Below are 18,558 nucleotides of genomic sequence, written 5' to 3'. Positions count from 1 at the left end.
TGACACTAACACCGCCAAATTCAGGAGTCCTATGTTGAAATACTTATTTTGGAGTCCTGTTAAAAGTGGCAAGAGTTAGTTAAACTAGGATCAATTTAAAAGACTTGGTAATTTTTTTTTAAGTTTGAGAGAGAGAAAGAGAGAGAGAGGGTGAGAGAGCACGTAAGCAGGGTAGGGGCAGAGAGAGACAGAGGGAGAGAGAGAAGATCCCAAGCAGATTCCCAAGAGAATCTCCACTGACAGCGTGGAGTCCTATGCAGGGCTGGAACTCAGGAACGGTGAGATCAGGACCTGAGCCAAAATCGAGTCAGACGCTTAACCGCTTAACCAGGCGCACCAAGACTTGGCAATTTTTTTGATAAATGCTTTTAGTGATGACAATCTCTTCTTTGTTCTGTTTTATGCAGATGTATGCAGATTGCCTTGAGGAACACCAAAATTCGTTATCTACTATGGATCTGCTCTTTCCCATTACCTTTGACATTCTGTAACTGGGAGAAGTTTTGGTTTTTGTTTTTTTTTTTTTCAACGTTTATTTTTATTTTTGGGACAGAGAGAGACAGAGCATGAACGGGGGAGGGGCAGAGAGAGAGGGAGACACAGAATCGGAAACAGGCTCCAGGCTCTGAGCCATCAGCCCAGAGCCTGACGCGGGGCTCGAACTCACGGACCGCGAGATCGTGACCTGGCTGAAGTCGGAAGCTTAACCGACTGCGCCACCCAGGCGCCCCTGTAACTGGGAGAAGTTTTAAAAAGATTTTATTTTTTAAGTGATCTCTACACCCACCGTGGGGCTGGAACTTACAACCCCCAGATCAAGAGTCATATACCCCACCGATTGAGCCAGCCAGACATCTCTGGGAGAATTTTTAGTTCCTAAGGCACCGGGTTGAGAATTATTTTCCTGTGTACAGTAAGGAATTCCAAGAGAAAGGAATAGAAAGAAGTCCTGATTACCAGTGCTATTGACTAAAGGGTTCTTGCAATTTGAAGGGGGGGGGGGGAGGGGGGAGGGGTGCCTAATCTGGAGAAAAATGCACTGGTGTCATTTGAAAGCAGTGACACAAAACTTCTCTTCACCTCCATTTTCTCATTCCTCAATGTCAATTCTAATTCTCCATGAAAAATAGAGATATTAAAGCAGTTCCTGAAGCTATTAAATGAACGATGTTTTAATGAACAAAAGATCATCTGTACCTGTAGTTACAAATGCCAGTCTTCAGACCAATGTTAACCTGTTGCAAAGTCTACACCTACCCAGGAATAAATGCGAAAAGAAGCAAAAAATGTGCCGGTTTTTTCCAAAAAGCAAATTTTATAAAATGCATTTTCTTTTGTTCTGAGAGTATGTCCTCCTTCCCCGTGTGCGTGTATTAAATGTTCCTTTATTAGAATGTGATGCTGATAAATGTTTATTAATGTCTTATTGACCCAAATAAAAACACAGCAATTGTCCAGGAAAACTGGTGGCAGGGACTGACCTGGAAAATCTAAACATCCACGAATTACCGGCCAATTCAAACCCAACTACAGACAAGTACTCCAGAAGACTACATACTTCAGCATGCACTGCGGATCCCTTCAATGGAACTACAGATCCAAGCGTGCAATACAGTCATCAATCTGCGTCCCCGTCTATTCATCGAAGGAGACTACAAAGCCCAGGGTACTGTGCGTCGAAATGCGACGCCCTACTCAAACTAGGCGGGGCTCCAAAGGGGCCTGGCGAGTTAAACCCAGCGGTAAGGCATGCTGGGGGTTGTAGTTCTTCGGAGGCGAGGTCTGGCCGCTCCCTAGCCGCCTTGGACCGGCGGCTAGACTGCGCATGCGTGTCAGTGGCGTTAGCAGCAGACCCGGCTGGCAGTTCCTTCCTCGGAAGGAGATATTCTTCTGCCATGGAGTCCTACGATGTGATCGCCAACCAGCCTGTCGTGATCGACAACGTGAGTTGCATCTTTCCTATCTCTAAAGGCGTTTATGCTCTCTTCCCCAAAGGGATCGCTCCCGGGTTTCGGCCTGGGCCACCGGCTCTTTGTCACTGGCCCAGCCTGTCAGGCGGGTTCAACCGCCGCCACCTCCGTCCCTCCTTCACCCGTAGTCCATAGGCAGGGCGGCTGGCCAGCAACCATGGGATGGAGAAGTTTGGGATGGATAAAGGCAAAGGCTCTAGTCCGAGCCGGGTTCTTGGGCCCTTGGCTCGAGGGGCCTTAACCGCTCTGTGAGCGCCCGGCGTCCGCCCCGTCCCCTGTTTCCGATCATTCTATTGGTTGTTCTGGCTGTCCATCTTGGCCGATGACCCCGCCTCTGGGCCTTGCCGGATGAGGGCAGCCCTCCGCAGTGATTGGCTTGCGCCCCTGCCGTTCTTCCGGGCCGCCATAGTAGTTCCTCTCTCTAAGGGGCGGGCGGGTGCACGAGGGCTGTGGGGATTGGTTTCGGGAACTCACAGCGGAGGGGCCTGACGGGCTGGGGCCCGCCCCCGGGTGGGGAAGGGCTAAGTTTCCTTCGGTCCCCAGCAGGGCGGGTGGCTTGGCGGTGTATGGGTGGGGCTCGGGAATCTGGTGCCGGAAATGGCCAAAAGATTGCAGTTATTTCTGTGATTATAAATTACAACGTTAATAAAGATCCAGAAGAAAGAGTGACCAGGCAAGCAGGGAGGTACTATCCTTTTCGGAATGTGGGAAAAAAATTACTAAACATATTTGCCAGGTGCTCTAGCAACGTACAGGGGGCTTTCACATACATTTGAATTAAAAAATTGGATGCATAGTTAGGCAGGAAGTTTGATCCTCGTTTTACGAATGAAAAAAAAAAAAAAAAAACCTGAAGCACGAAGAGGTGAAGTGAACCCAAGGTCGTACAGTGGAGGTGACCTAAAACCAGTGCTTTATCCGCTATTCCTCCTGCTAGTAGCCAACGTATATGCATCAATAATGACAAACGGAAAGAAACTGAATCCTGCTTTTATTTTGGGCGGAGGGTGACTTTTGTAAAACAACTCAATTTCTACGTTCCACTCAAAGGCTTCGTATCGCTGAGATTGGTTGGTACCTTCTGTGCCCCTTGAGGCAAAACTGCCAGTTCTGTCCTAAGCTATCAGATTCATTCTGTTGATCCAGCCTTGAGACCTTAGGCAGGTTACAAGGTGCTTTTGTTTGCATCATCTCCTTGAAGCGTCAGCTCTAGTAGGTGGATAGGAATTACTGTCCCCCCGTTTATGCAGAAAAGTGAACCTTAGAGGTTAAATAACAGTCAGTATTGAAGCCACCTGTCTTAGAAGTTGAGCCAAGACTCAAACTGAGATCGATCGGGTTCCAAGTTCCTCACTTTTTTTTGGGGGGGGGGGGGAGGGTCTCCCACACTAGACTGTTAAATGCTTGGAGGAAAAGATGGTATTCCTTAATTTTTTTGTTACTCTCCCCTTCCCGCCCTCCTTCATAAACACAGCACCTAGAGCCTATCACCACTATGTGCTCAATAAATGGTTTTTGGGGGCGCCTGGGTGGCGCATTCGTTAAGCGTCCGACTTCAGCCAGGTCACGATCTCGCGGTCTGTGAGTTCGAGCCCCGCGTCAGGCTCTGGGCTGATGGCTCAGAGCCTGGAGCCTGTTTCCGATTCTGTGTCTCCCTCTCTCTCTGCCCCTCCCCCGTTCATGCTCTGTCTCTCTCTGTCCCAAAAATAAATAAACGTTGAAAAAAAAAATTAAAAAAAAAAATAAATGGTTTTTGTTGGATTAATGGGTGGGTGGATGAGTGACCAAATGTCACAGTAACAAAGATGCCCCTAAATAAAGATTTGAAATGGGGAGAGAAACCTAGTCAGTTGCTGCAGCGGGCTGAGCAGGGGTCCTTGTTAATTGATTTTCAGAGAACACTATTTCTATCTTCAGCCAGTTTATGGGTACTTCATCTGCCTTTTTCTTAATTTTAAAAAGAAAAAAATAGAAATTATCGATTTCCTGTTTCCATCAGCGATGCAGAAGGAGCAGTCTGTCCACCTTATTAGATCCTTTGATTCTGGAATTGTTGGGCAGGAGTTCTATCTCTAGCCATTTTCCTTAAAGTCAATTAAGCTAATGCTTTTTAGTTTCTCCTTTGTCTCTCTCCATAGTATATTTGAAATACATCAAAGTAGTGGTGCATGTTGAGTTTTAAGATTTAAAGAATTGATTTGTCTATTTTCTCTGGGAAAATATTTTTTTATTATGCCAATAATAATGCCAAAAATTGAAGTAGGAGAAATTCTCTCACTTTTTTTTTTTTTTTTTTTGATGTTTATTTTTGAGAGAGACAGAGTACGAATTGGGGAGGTGCAGGGAGAGAGAGGGAGACAAAGAATCAGAAGCAGGCTCTAGGCTTCAAGCTGTCAGCACAGAGCCCCACACAGGGCTTGAACCCACAAACTGTGAGATTGTGACCTGAGCTGAAGTCGGTTGCTCAACCAACTGAGCCATCCAGGTGCCCCTCTCCCACATTTTTAGATCTGAGGCCTCAGATAGTTCTTGCTGTTTGACATTTAGAGAGCTTTATTTTGTTTCAAAGTGAAATAAGGATAGGAAAAATAATTTGAAATATTTGAGCCAACTTTATATTATTATGAGAATGGTGTGTATCTAGCAGATTTAACTGCTCCATAGCTTAATACATTGCTACAATTTTATTTCTGGGCTACAGAGAGTATAATTAAAAGAAAGGAGAGCAAAGAACAGGAGAAAGAGAGAAGAGGCTCATTATCATTTCATAGCCTTTCTCAGTCTTAAAATAATTGTTGACCACTCCTTTCTACCTATTCTGGCACCAAACCAATTCATCAGAATTTAATGAGGAAAATGGAAGGGGAGGTGTACATACATGTACTTTAATGACAACGATAAACTGATAGGTGTTTTTAAAAACTAAACACAAGTCATTCTTCCCAAAGGTATGTAATGGATAGTAATACAAAAGGAGGGCAGCTCCCAGGCCACATTTTGAGGACTTATTTTTCAGCTTGCTTCTTTTTATTATAGAAAATGTGAAACATAAACAAAAGGAGAGGAAGAGTATAACAAATATCCACATATTCACCTAGCTGTAACAGTTATCAACTTGTGGCTAATCTTTTTTAATTTATTCCCACTTACTTCCCTCTCCCATACCTTTTTTTTTTTTTTTTTTTTACTTTTTTTTAATTTATTTTTTAAGTAAGCTCTATGCGCATTGTGGGGCTTGAACTCACAACCCTGAGATCAAAAGTCACATGCTCTACCAACTGAGCCAGCCAGATGCCCTCTCCCACATTCTTTTTTTTTTTAATTTTTTTTTTCAATGTTTATTTCTGGGACAGAGAGAGACAGAGCATGAACAGGGGAGGGGCAGAGAGAGAGGGAGACACAGAATCGGAAACAGGCTCCAGGCTCTGAGCCATCAGCCCAGAGCCTGACGCGGGGCTCGAACTCACGGACCGCGAGATTGTGACCTGGCTGAAGTCCAACCAACTGCGCCACCCAGGCGCCCCTCTCCCACACTCTTCTAAAGACATAATCAGTATACTACTATCAAACCTAATACAATTCATAATTCCTTAATAACATCAAATATTTTGTCAATGTTCAAATTTTACTGATGGACTCAATTTTATTATTATTATCTTTTTACAATTTGTCATCAGCTCTTGAGACGTACTGATTCACTTAAGTTTAAGAAACACTAGAATTAGCTGAGGAATGAAGTCACTATATTTATTTCACACTGTCACTTGCAATGTGATATTGACCCCATTGGTTGTACAACAAGCAACAGCAAGAATCCATCCGGTTTGTTGGAAAGGCTGAGGAGAGGTGACTTATAAAGATAGCTCACTGTTCAATTATGTGTATTTTGAGAGCCAAGGATGTGCTTCACACCAACCTAAACACTCTGAGGGTAAAAAAGAAACCAGGTATCATGTGGAGGGGGAAAATACCATGAATTAGTTGCTGGCAATGCCTTGAATAGGAGTTTCAAACTCAGTGCTTGCAGAGGCGAAGCAGGCACACAAAAAAGGGGAGGAAGACAGTACCTTTAAAGAAGTCTTGAGGAATCTGAAAGGTGCTTTGAGCATGTCTAACCAAAGGGCCAGCTGCTTTTCATTTCCAGCCAGTGGTCCCCATCCAGGAATGCAGGCCCAGTGTTGCCGGATTTTCTGATGTTTCAAGAGAAATCAGAAACACCAAATTTTATATGCAGTCTCTAATTTTTAACTGTTAGAAATTAACGTAAAAGTAATTCATGGTCTGCAGAGACAGAAAGTAGATTAGTGGTTGCCTAGGACTGGTTGGCAGGAGAGGGCAGGTAGGATGGAGAGAGAGACTGCTAATGGCTACAGGTTCTGGGATGATGAGGAAGTTCCAAAATAAGATTGTGGTGATGATTATACTACTCTGTGAATATACCACGAACCATTGAGTTATATACCTTAAGTGGGTAAATTATACGGTAGCGAATTTTATTTCAATGAAATTGTTTTCCAAAAAGTACTTTGTGGGCCAAAATATATCTTTATGCCAAAATGAGCCACTAGTGCCCTAGAATCTGAGGCTCCACCTCTCAGCATCCTTTTCCCACTTGTAAAATGGAGACAACTAGCCTCTTTGCCAGCATGTCAAGAATAATCAGGAGTGCTTAGGCTAAAGTTTGCCCAAGCCCCAGGCCCATAGTTAGCAGATAACTGGGAGAGCCTTGCTGAGGGATTTGCTGTCTGTTTGCCTGCTTCAGAAAGAGAATGGTCATTGGTGACTGGCCGCAGACTTGAATCCTCAAAAATCAAATATCTATTACGGAACTGCTTTTTCAAGAAGCCTCTGCAAGGCGTTTGTTTACTTGGCTTTGCCAGAGTGAATAACAAAGAAAGTGGCAGCTCATTTGCCAGGTACATAGTTCTTAGTTAACAAATACTTTTAAAGAAATTGACAGGGCCTTTTTTATAATCTTTGGTTTGAGCAGAATAGAAGCAGCTCAGCCGCCTCCTCCGTCCCACTCATTCTTTCCCCAACTGCTGGCCTAGCAGGCCAGCTCTTGGGACTGCAGGGACAAGCCGGGTCTGGCTCCACCCTGTGCATCATTCCCAATGCTGCCTCCACCTATCCAGCACCACCTCTGCCTGGGGCTTCTGGCATTCCAGCTGCTGGTTCAGGTTCCATATTTTAGGCTTCATCTGCCAATCGTTTGAGCTTGGATTTAATTTTAGGCAGCCAGCATCTATTTGAGTACCCTCAAATGCCAGATACTGCTGATATAGAAAGTCTCTGAGCTTGAGGACCTTGGGCTGAAAACAGGCAAAAATGGAAACCATATATTCAAATAGAAGGCAGAAGGAAGGGGCGCCTGGGTGACTTAGTCGGCTAAGTGTCTAACTCTCGATTTTGGCTCAGGTCATGATCTCATGCATTCGTGAGATCAAGCCCCACATCTGGCTCTGCCCTGACAGCCCAGAGCCTACCTGGGACTCTCTCTGCCTCTCCCGCTGTCCCTCCGCCTCCCCCTCCCTGCCCCAGTGCGCTCCAACACGCGTGCTCTCTCTCAAAATAAACCTTAAATAAAAATAAACATTAAAAAAAAATAAATACAGCAGAAGGAAATGCAGACTACCTTGTGGTATTGTGGTGCAGGTAATGGTGATTCTGTGAAATAATAGGAAGAGGACAGTTAATTCCAACGGGATTATTCTTCATGAGGAAGGCGGTGATATTTGAACTGGGTCTTTATACTCTCTTGCTAGGAGGGCCAGAGAGGAAGAAACGAACATAATATCTTCGTTTGCCTTAATTTACTCAGACTCTAGTCTGATTTTGCTATTAAACTCACAATTAAACATCCAGGAAAATCGTCTCTTCAAAATATCTAGAGTCTGAAATGTAGGTCTCATCTTTACCTTTCTTGTTTTCAACCTCTGCCAGGAGGTCCAATTAGTCTGTTGGCATCACCACACCCAGGTGAAGGCAGTGAACAATTACTGGAAGCGTGAGCTAACAAGTGCCCGGAGTTCTGTACGGTGTTGTGCGCACTACCCATGCCACCGTCCCAGAGCCCGCAGGCTGCGGTACGATGGTTCTCCCTCCTTCCCAGTCTCTCAGCTCAGTTTACAGCTGCACCTTTTCCAGGCTCCTTGCTGTCCTGCCCAGGCCGATGAGTTTGCACATTGTCTCCTGTTGTTTCTGTTGGCAGAGGTTCCTGCTGTCTTAGAGAACTGGCATTCCCTATCCTTCAGCCACCTCATCCTCTCTGTTTTGCCAGAGTCAGGCACCAGAATGGCCTATCTACCCGCCCCCCCCCCCTCCGCCCCCACTTCTCCTATAGAAGAGCAGGAATAAGAGACAGAGAGGGAACCAGGGATATTGCAGGAAAGCCTTTGGTGCAAAGATAACCTTGGCTATTTAGCATCTCCTGATGTGTTTACTGCTTGCCGCGTGGGTTTGGAAATACCGCTCTCTGCCCCAGGAGAAGTGGTTAACAGGCAGCAGGAAAAGTCTTGCCCCTATTACATGTGCAGCTGCAAACCGTGTTGGGGTAGAATGGTGAGCATATTAGGTGTAGTAGTGCAAGAGTTAAGAAGGAAGAAGACAGGCTATATTTGCAAGCAGTAGCAAACCTCGACATCTGTCCTGCACAGAGTTGGTATCTGTATCTAGAGTCCCTGTTTACTTTGGTTGGGCCCCAGGAGGTACCAGAGATGGTGGTGGGGAAGTCACTCTCTTCCCCACCCGACTTACCAAGTATTGGAGCAGCAGGATTGTAATGTGGGGTCTCTTTGTAGCTGATGCTTTAGAACTTCCCTGCTCTTTATAATCAGGAGACCAGTGAGTAAAACAGAGCATAATAAAAACAAAAAACAAAAAGCAACCACAATCCTCCAATAAAGCATAGAGGTTTGCTCCTGCAGGAAGAACCAGACAACATGTGCTCCATCAGAGTCAGCTTCAAGCATGGCAGTGTTCCATGGTGGTGTCTGTCATAGAGACCCTGAAGGGCAGGGAGAGTTCAGGCTTGAGCTGGGAAAGTAGGTTAACAGCGTCATGGTGGTTTAACAGAATCACGCGTTCTTCCCACCTTGGTTATGTTCCTGAACTTGGCTGCTCTGGTGCTTCTAGGTACTTTTCTCTTCTCTCCTCAGGTTTTCTCTTTTTCTTCCCTGTGTTAATAGTATTTTTTTATGTTTATTTTTGAGAGAGTGTGAGCATGCGCATGGGGGAGGGGCAGAGAGAGAGGAGGACAGAGGCTCTGAAGCAGGCTCTGCACTGACAGCAGAGAAACTGATGTGGGGCTTGAACTCATGAACAGCAAGATCACGACCTGAGCCGAAGTTGGACTGAGCCACCCAGGGGCCCCAATATTATTTTCAATTCCAGAAGTAAAGCATGTTCAATGTAGAAAAGTCAAAGAATACAAAAAAAAAAAAATCAAATAATACTTTGAGTGTGCAGTGAAAGCTCTCCTCCCCGTCCCTAGTCCCACTTCCCTCCTGGTGACACGTGTTCCCTCTATAAATGCTCATACAGATGGATATACTATACGCAGATAGAAGGTCGTCTCTGTTAAATAAAAATGGAACCAGGGGTGCCTGGGTGGCTCAGTTGAGGGAATGACTCTTGATTTTGGCTCAGGTCATGATCTCACAGTTTTGTGAGTTTGAGCCCAATGTCAGGCTCTATGCTGACAGTGTGGGGCCCACTTAGGATTCTCTCTCTCCCTCTCTCTCTCTCAAACAAAAAAACTTTAAATAAATAAATAAATAAATAATAAAAAATGGAACCGTATTATACATATTGTATGATATATATCTCCTCTTGTTTTTGTCATACTTCTGACTTTTCTTTGTCTCTCCTCTCTCCTCAGGGATCCGGTGTGATTAAAGCTGGTTTTGCTGGTGATCAGATTCCCAAATATTGCTTTCCAAACTAGTAAGTAATTGTGTACCTTAGTCAGAAGCTTGAGAGGTATGTGTTGCCTGGCCGGCTCCGTTGGTGGAGCACGCGACCCTTTATCTCAGGGTTGTGGGTTCGAGCCCCACATTGGTATGGAAATTACTTAAGAAATAAATAAAATCCTTAAAAAAAAAAAAAAAAAAAAGCAGCAGCAGCTTGGGAGGCTTGTCAGCTTTGTTATGGGGTCAGCCCTCTACCTTTTGGGGAGAAGGGATCTCTCGTTTGGGTCAGAAATTTGAAATAATATACAAAAAACTTAAAATAATACATGTTCATTGTAGAAATTACAGGAAATGCAGAAAAGTAGAAAGAAGAAAATCAAAATCAACTGTAACCTCACTCCTCAGAGATAAACACAGTAGAACTGAGTCCAGCACTTCCTGTCTAAGCATACACATCTGCACATCCTTCCTGTGTTATGTCATGAAAGGAAAAGTGACGGTCCCCCTGATCTCTTTTATAGTGTGGGCAGACCCAAACACGTTCGTGTCATGGCCGGAGCCCTGGAAGGTGACATCTTCATTGGCCCCAAAGCCGAGGTAATTCCCAGTCCTACTGTAGAAGCCTCAAGCCAACAGAGGACCTTCATTATTCCCAACATGGGCAAGTGTCCCAGCAGTAGGATAGCCATGAGTAAAAGGAGCAATTTCCTCTTAAATCCCCCTTTGGTCCTCTCATCCTAGGTCTGATTGGTTCATTTCTCTCAGGAGCAGCCTCTGGTTTTGGAGAGGAAATATCTGGAAACCCACTTTGGGAAATAGAAACCAGTCTAGAAAATAGAGCTTTTGCTTTCCTTCTGTATTCTGTCACTACCTTGCCAATGATGAGATTAGCTAGCTTGGTTCTTTTTTTGGCAAAAGGGATTCAGGGGGATATCCTAGCTGGGATACCCTGGGGATGAGTTAATTAGCATAGTTTGGCAGAGCCCTGGGGCAGCCTCTGGATACAGAACAACAGAATCATTGTTGCCAGCCTGGGCTGCAAGTGCTGATGCCCAGAGGTGGGAGCCAGGAGATTGTGTCCTGGGATCAGGCAATGAGAAGGGTGCCTCCTGTCACTTGCCATAAGGGTACCGAGGGCCCAGGGAAATGCAGAAGCCCTTTGCTTTGCCAGCTAACCAGGCAGTGAGAACAGTTTACAGCATACAGTTTAGAGACTTGGCAAATGGGGGCCTGCCTTTAGCCCTGGCTGAGGACTGTGGGGTGGGAACTCCCTGCTGGAAGAGTGGGCCGCCTGGCTGAGAGACTGGCTGCTGCTGTAACTCCTGCTGTCTGCCCCCAGGAACACCGAGGGCTGCTCTCCATCCGCTACCCCATGGAGCACGGCATCGTCAAGGACTGGAACGATATGGAGCGCATCTGGCAATATGTCTATTCTAAGGACCAACTGCAGACTTTCTCAGAGGAGGTGAGGGTCCTATGAGCAGGGCACCCATGCACAGTGTGAGAGCTGGGCAGAGCCACTACCCCAAAGAGGAGGAGGAAGAGGAGGAGGAGGAAGGGAAGATAATTGCCAGGAGGGTTTGAGTCTTACTGTGGCACCAGGCCATGTGCTCTTCAGACATGTTTGCATTCAATCTTGACACTAGTCCTATGAAATACAGGTAGTATTATCTCCGTTTTACAAACAAGGGAACAGAAAAAACGTTCAGAGAAGCCGAGTAGTCTTTCCAAGATCACCTAGGGAATAAAGTGGTAGAGCTAGGATTCAAACCCATGTCTTTCAGACTCCAGAGCTTATATTCTAACTTCTAAGGAAGAAACTCTCAGCTCAGGAAAACAAAGGAAGGTGTGTCCTAGACATCAGAATTTCCAGGGGAAGGAGATACAACGTCTTTCAAAAATATATTCAATATTTAAATGTAATTTTCTATTTAGAAAAAAATTTTATTCTATTATTTGTACCATAGTAATTCCAAATTTAGAGTTTAGCAAAATCTTCTGGACAATTGGAGATTTACAGTAAATGCAGAGGCCTATGTAAGAAACTTGGAGGGTAGGGAGGGGAGGAAGGAGGCAGAGGCAAGGACGGAATCAGACTTCAGAGCGAGCGTGAATTTGGAAGGCTGACAAACTGGCTCACGCTGGGGTAGATGGCAGGTCCAGCTTGCCTGTTTTTGGAGGGAGGCTCACAAAGTTCCCCTCGGTTCTCTAGCATACCACACAGGGGCCTCCTGCCCGGGTGCTAATGAGAGGTAGAGATCTCACTTGGCCCTGATTGCCCTCTGGGCATCTTTCACCAGCACCCTGTGCTCCTGACGGAGGCACCTTTAAACCCACGGAAAAACCGCGAACGAGCTGCTGAAGTTTTCTTCGAGACCTTCAATGTTCCAGCCCTTTTCATCTCCATGCAAGCTGTGCTCAGCCTGTGAGTAGCAAGCAGCCTGGCCCCTTGCGGGCAGAATGGAGGCTGCCTCTCCTTTGGGTAGGAAAGGGGGTATGGAGATCTTCTCCCAGTCTCACTTCTCTTATTCTCTCAGTGGTTTGGTGCCCAAGGCTCTCTGCTGTGCCTGCTAGGAAGGCCACACGCTGCTACAGCTCTTCCTAAAGGCCCCTGTAACTTATTGAGATGTTTATCCAGTGCCTGTTTATGCCAGACGCTGTGCCAGGCTGGTGACAGAGTCGTGATGAAAACACCACCATGGTCTCTGTCTTCATACGCCTGTCATGCCTGTCCTGCGCCCAGCCTGCCTCACACTAGGGTTAGATCTAGGGCCAAGATTATACACTGGTGAGCTGCAGACAGGATGTGTTTGACCCTAGTGAGCCAGCATTTTAAGTTTACTTATTTATTTTGAGAGAGAGAGTGCATGCATGCGAGCAAGGGAAGGGTAGAAAGAGAGTGGGGAAGAGAGAATCCCAAGCAGGTTCCACGCCCAGCGTAGAGCCCACAGGAGGGCTTGATTTCACGAACCATGAGATCATGACCTGAGCCGAAATCAAGAGTCAGACGCTTCACTAATTGAGCCACCCAGGCGCCCAAGCCAGCATTTTAAAATTGGGAGATTTCCAGGGCTCAGTCAGTAGAACATGAAACTCTTGATCTCAGAGTCATGAGTTTAAGCCCTACATTGGGCATGCAGCCTACTTTAAAAAAAGGAGGAGGAGTGGATTTCCTATCAAAATACTAATTTCTGAAAAGATCTGGCAATACTGGGCATGTATTCCTATAGGACAAAAGTCAGCTAGAGCTGAAATAGCCACTGCCACGTTAGGTAGTTTGCAAGTTTGACTTCACTGCAGCCTGCTCTATTCCCAGCACGAGGCAGCGTCAGTTGCTACTTATCAAACATCACGGGTTTTTTCCCTTTGGATCACAGAAATATATGTCTGTACCCTTGTCTTTACCAAAAGAGGAAAAACAAAAAACAAAAAAAACTACGGACCTAGGAGGCCATGTGGGAAAAAAGCAAGTGTTTTGTGGAAGTGAAAATATTCTTATTTTCCTTTCCTACCTGACCCCTGTAGGCATTTGAGTGTTTTCTTCTTGTCTGGGAAGTAAAAACTGCCCCTGGGCTGGGACCCTGAAGCAGTTGAAGGCTTGGCTGTCTCCTGAGATTGGAAGGCCTCTTCTTCCGGAACAGGGGAGGGGCTGGGAGAGGCTGGGTTCCTTTCATTCAGGTTTTTCAGGCTTGCTTATGCTTGGATGTAGTACTGTGGCCAGTCTAAGGCCCCTAGAGAAAGGCAGGCTGCAGCTTAGCCTAGCTGACTTTGAATTCTAAAAAAAAGCGAGTGTTTTGCCATAGTAAAGAGGCAGGGGTTAGTGACGATTTGTTCCCTGTGCTGCAGTTACGCCACAGGCAGGACCACAGGTGTGGTGCTGGATTCTGGGGACGGCGTCACACATGCTGTACCCATTTATGAGGGCTTTGCCATGCCCCACTCAATCATGCGCATCGACATTGCTGGCCGAGATGTCTCTCGCTTCCTTCGCCTCTACCTGCGGAAGGAGGGCTATGATTTCCACTCATCTTCTGAGTTTGAGATTGTCAAGGCCATAAAAGAAGTGAGTGCTGCCCCATGGGCCCAGGGATGGGATGGAGAATGGAAACAGGGCAGCCGGGACCTCTGTGACCTGGACTGAAAAGAGGCCAAGCCCCTGTCTTGGGGGGGGGGGGTGGGGGTGGGGGGGGGAGTCCCTAGTCAGGCTCTGTTCTCCCCAGCCAGGCCTCCTGGCTACCCTGTGATCCCAGCTTGGCCCCCCTCACACTGACGGTCACTGTCCCCAAGTGCTGCCATCTTGTGGGAAAAAGGGAGGTGCTGCTCTTTCTTAAGCTGGTGATGGGTGTACCAGTGTTCATTATGTTTTTATACCTCATGTCCAAATCAGGTATGTTCTTTCACATCTTTGAAGAAGTCACAATACAGTTTTCCTTTTAAGTAAACCAGATCCTTCTGCCACCCACGGCTCTAGGGAAACCTCTGAGCTGGGTAGACAGGCCCCAGAACCATGAGTAGTAGAAGGAAGAAGAAGCCTAAGTCTAGATTAAAATTGGGTTGTGGTCTCAGACCCGGCTCCAGAGAGCCAGTTTCCACGCCTGCCCACAAGGAAGGTGGAGCAGGTAGGAACTCCTGTCCAAAGTGCCACCCAGTGTAGGCCGACAGGCCACCCTGCCCTGGCTCCAGAACAGCAGCTCTGTGGACCTTTAGGGCAATCACTGTGGAGAGGCTGATATCTGCAGGAGTGCATCCGGCAGCCCTGGGGCTTTGACCAGGTGGGCCTAAGTTTCATGCCTGCCTGACTCCTGCTCGGTTCTGCAGAGAGCCTGCTACCTGTCCATAAACCCGCAGAAGGATGAGACACTAGAGACGGAGAAGGCTCAGTACTACCTGCCCGACGGCAGCACCATTGAGGTAGGCGTGGATCTCCCTTCAGTCGTCCCAGGCTCTCAGAAGCTCTGAGCCCAAATAACTCCCCAGGGGGAGGCTGGAGTCAGATGCACCAGCCCTTTTACACCCTCTGCCTGGAGCACCGGAGCTCTGGAGCAGCACTGTCTCCCGCAGAGCGAGGCGTCAGGAACTTTGCTTCTCCCGTGTAGAGGAGAGGAAGCATCAGGGGCATTTGCCTAGGTCACGAGGGGTTCGGAAGAGGGTGGTTCATGTTCTCCGTAATCACTTGGGCACAGTATAGTGTGAGCTGCCTCTTCTATTTTCACTCCCAAAGGGACCTCAGCCCTGGTGCCAGCCTCTGAATTTGCTCTCCACCCTACAGATTGGTCCTTCCCGATTCCGGGCACCTGAGCTGCTGTTCAGGCCAGACCTGATTGGAGAGGAGAGTGAGGGCATCCACGAGGTGCTGGTGTTTGCCATCCAGAAGTCGGACATGGACTTGCGGCGCACGCTCTTCTCTAACATCGTCCTCTCGGGAGGCTCCACCCTGTTCAAAGGTTGGTCTTTGCTCTCGGCCCATCTCCAGGAAGTTTCCAGATCTTGCTGGGCCCAGACGCCCAGAGGATTGACATGAGATTCTCCTGTCTTGCCCATTCAGGTTTTGGTGACAGGCTACTGAGTGAAGTGAAGAAACTGGCTCCGAAAGACGTGAAGATCAGGGTAGGAGCATGGTGGGGGCTGGCGCTGGGGCTGCGTGGAACCGGGGCTCCCCTCCAAGGCTACACAGTTCCCAGATTCCACATTGACCTTGAGGTCTGCCAGCGGGAAGAACCCATTTTCCCTCTCCTTCCCCACAAAAGGGGGCAGTTCTGAGACCCTGATGTGGCAGGGTGTTAGGCTAAGGGCCCACGTGTGGTCTGTCAGAGAAACTGTAGCATTGGCAGACTGACTCTTGCTGCTCTCGTGACACAGTCCGACATCTTGGTGCCTGTTGAGGGGAGCGAAATGTTGGAGTGTAGTTCCTGCCATGGAGTCTGCTTCCCATCAGCCCCCAGCAAAGCTGGATCTTGGCCCCTGTTAGCACCAGCTTTCCTGGGAGCTGTAGATACTTAGCGCTGCTGGAAGTCTTCTTCTCCAGACGAGTGTCAGGTTGGCCACAATACCCCCCCAGAGAGCCCACTGGGTCCAGCAGGGACATAAGTGAAAGCCTGTTGTGTGAGATAACACATCCACTGCCATGGGCAGTGGAATGGGCCGTAAGGATGAGCGTTGGGCAGAAAAAGGACAAGGAGGTTGAAAGTCTCAGATTCCTCTTTCCACCCACCTTTTCAGATATCTGCACCTCAAGAGAGACTGTATTCCACATGGATTGGGTGAGTAGTTCTCCTAGGGAATAAGAGTGTGACAGGAAGTGAGGGCATCATTACCCCTCACCACCCCATCCCTTGAAAGCAGAGCCTCATCTGCTTTGGCCCCACGGGGACTGGCTGGCTCCACGAACACTTCCTCCCTCTCACAACATTCCTTGGGATACCCTCCACTTCAGGGGCTCCATCCTTGCCTCCCTGGACACCTTTAAGAAGATGTGGGTCTCCAAGAAGGAATATGAAGAAGACGGTGCCCGATCTATCCACAGGAAAACCTTCTAATGTTGGGACATCATCTTCACCTCTCTCTGAAGTTAACTCCACTTTAAAACTCGCTTTCTTGAGTCGGAGTGTTTGCGAGGAACTGCCTGTGTGTGTGAGTGTGTGTGTGAGCGCGTGGATACGAGTGTGTGCGCATATGCGAGTGCCGTGTGGCCCAGGGATCCCAGGGCCCAGAAAGGACGATGAACTACCCATGATGGTGATGGCCTGAGGCCTGGGGTTGACCACTAACTGGCCCCCAACAGGGAAGAGTGCTGGCAGAGGGCCACTTCGTCAGCTGGGCCTTTGGCCTGCTGTGTGGGACTATGTTTACTACCATAGGGAGACAGAGAAGGTAAATCCTGGGAGACCTTGCTGCTGCCCATCCCAGGCTGGGCTAGCCCCACCCCGTCCCACCCCCAGGGTGCCCTGAGGCCCAAGGCAGCCGCTGCATCCCTTGCTGGGCCTTCTGCTCTTGATGCCAATCAATCATGGACTGAGGACTGGGGCCAGGGTTGAGTTCTGTCTGGTTTTGTTGCAATTTGGGTTCAGGAGTCTGGAAAAGCACTCCAGGAGCTGTTACTGAGACTCTGGGGTCAGGAGACGGCAGGGTCCCCTCAACCTCACTTGGGGACCAGTACCACGCTGGGCATTCAAAGAGGCAGGAGTAGTGCTACTTCTGGTTGGTGGCAGAGCGAACACCCCAACCCTCAGCCCCTGTCCAGGGGGGTCTCGGGAGAGTTTCAGGAGCCTGTCAGCCCCAGGCCCTGTTACTTGCTTTTCATCCATCCTTGGGCAATGCCATCTTCAGTTTTATTTATTGAAGTGTTTGTTCAGTATGGGACTGGAGAGAGGGAGCTCATCGCCTCCTGCCCACCAGTCACCCTGTTCACACTAATGTTTACAGCACCTCAGTTTAGCATAGCGTCCAGGGCCCCGCCATTCCCTGCTAATGGTGAACCGACAGTATCCACAGGCCTCGGGCCTATTTAGGATCAGAGGCTACATTCAAAGTCACTACCGCCAGCCTCTTTTTTCCTCTTCCTTTTGCTCACTTCCCTGGAATCAACAGGCTGGTTGCTGGTTAGATTTCTGAAACAGGAGGTAGAATTGCTCTTTGGCAGAGGCCCCTAGCAAAGGAGGGATACTGGGGATCCAGCGCTCTTAGGACTAGAGAAAGAGCTGCAATTAACCAGGTTGCCTTTTCCCACTCTAGCTGACCCAGGGGGGTAGGCTGTAGAGGAGAGAAGGCCCCCACTGGGCTGATGTGTGCCATTCGTAATTTTGGACTTGTCTAGTTAAGGAGGGAGGGGGCCAGACCAGAGTGCCAGGAACTAATGGGCCTAGGCTCATCTCCTCTCCAGTGGGGCCCGGTGCCTACCCTGGACTGGGCTGGTCTAGCAGTGTCCAAAAAGTCTCCTCAGCCCAGATGTGCAAAGCTGGGGCTAGCAGATCTTCACCGGCACCCTCACCTGTGACACCGAGACCCGCCCCAGTCCCAGATTCCAGGCAGCACTCCCCCCATGCCGTCCAACGACCAAAGGCCCTGCCAGGTATGGGCCACAGCAGCAGGTGTGTGTGAAAGCGATGTGGCGACCCGCAGACTGCAGTGTGCTTAACCAGCTCACCTCCCTTCTCTTAGCCCAAGCCTGTCCCTTGCACAAACCACGTTGCCTGGTGGGGCCCAGTGTACTTAAATAAAGTCGTTCCAATAGACCCGGCAGCTGGGCCTCTGTCTCTTGGTGCTGGGTGGGAAGAGAGGAGCTGCAGGCCCTGAATCTGAGGCAGTGATTGGGCCTCATCTGTCCTCTAGAGGGCACTCTTGTACCAGCAAGACTTATCTAGCTCTCAGCCCAAGTCCCGGCCTGTCAAGTGGATACAGAGAAGATGGTGTTCATGCCAAAAACCCAGGAACTGAGGGTCCCAGCCCTGCACATACACAAAAACCCATGAGTGAGACCACCTCGAATGAGGGGAGCAGCTATTGACATCCCTGAAGTCAGAGGCTCTCAAAGCTTCCACATGGATGAGAAGCTCAGGAACTTACTAAAATATAGTTCCTGGGGCCTACACTCAGATATTCTGACTAATCAGTTCTCCATTTGAAACCTGTATATTGGGGGGGGGGGGGGGGGCGGGTGGCAGGGATTGCCAGGCATTTTA

The 18,558-nt window shown here is 48.2% G+C and overlaps 1 protein-coding gene across 1 annotated transcript; it reads left to right on the top strand.

The window, feature by feature from the left end:
* The first annotated feature begins 1,734 nt into the window (after positions 1-1,734).
* On the top strand, positions 1,735-18,111 carry ACTR1A (actin related protein 1A). Its single transcript, XM_045438722.1, has 11 exons — positions 1,735-1,943; positions 9,850-9,914; positions 10,402-10,477; positions 11,220-11,345; positions 12,181-12,305; positions 13,727-13,943; positions 14,699-14,791; positions 15,150-15,324; positions 15,426-15,487; positions 16,100-16,140; positions 16,314-18,111. The coding sequence occupies exons 1-11, from the start codon at positions 1,896-1,898 to the stop codon at positions 16,414-16,416; spliced, it is 1,131 nt and encodes a 376-aa protein (XP_045294678.1). The 5' UTR covers positions 1,735-1,895; the 3' UTR covers positions 16,417-18,111.
* Positions 18,112-18,558: the final 447 nt, after the last annotated feature.

This window comes from Leopardus geoffroyi, chromosome D2, assembly GCF_018350155.1.
Source record: "Leopardus geoffroyi isolate Oge1 chromosome D2, O.geoffroyi_Oge1_pat1.0, whole genome shotgun sequence".
NCBI lineage: Eukaryota > Metazoa > Chordata > Mammalia > Carnivora > Felidae > Leopardus > Leopardus geoffroyi.
This window is presented reverse-complemented; position numbering and strand designations above follow the sequence as displayed.

What these genes read in the sequence shown, in the direction of transcription:
- ACTR1A (XM_045438722.1), top strand. Translation starts at nt 1,896, where the DNA reads ATGGAGTCCTACGATGTGATCGCCAACCAGCCTGTCGTGATCGACAAC. An exon ending in AAATATTGCTTTCCAAACTA is followed by an intron (nt 9,915 to 10,401) that starts GTAAGTAATTGT and finishes TCTCTTTTATAG; the next exon opens with TGTGGGCAGACCCAAACACG. An exon ending in AGGCTCCACCCTGTTCAAAG is followed by an intron (nt 15,325 to 15,425) that starts GTTGGTCTTTGC and finishes TTGCCCATTCAG; the next exon opens with GTTTTGGTGACAGGCTACTG.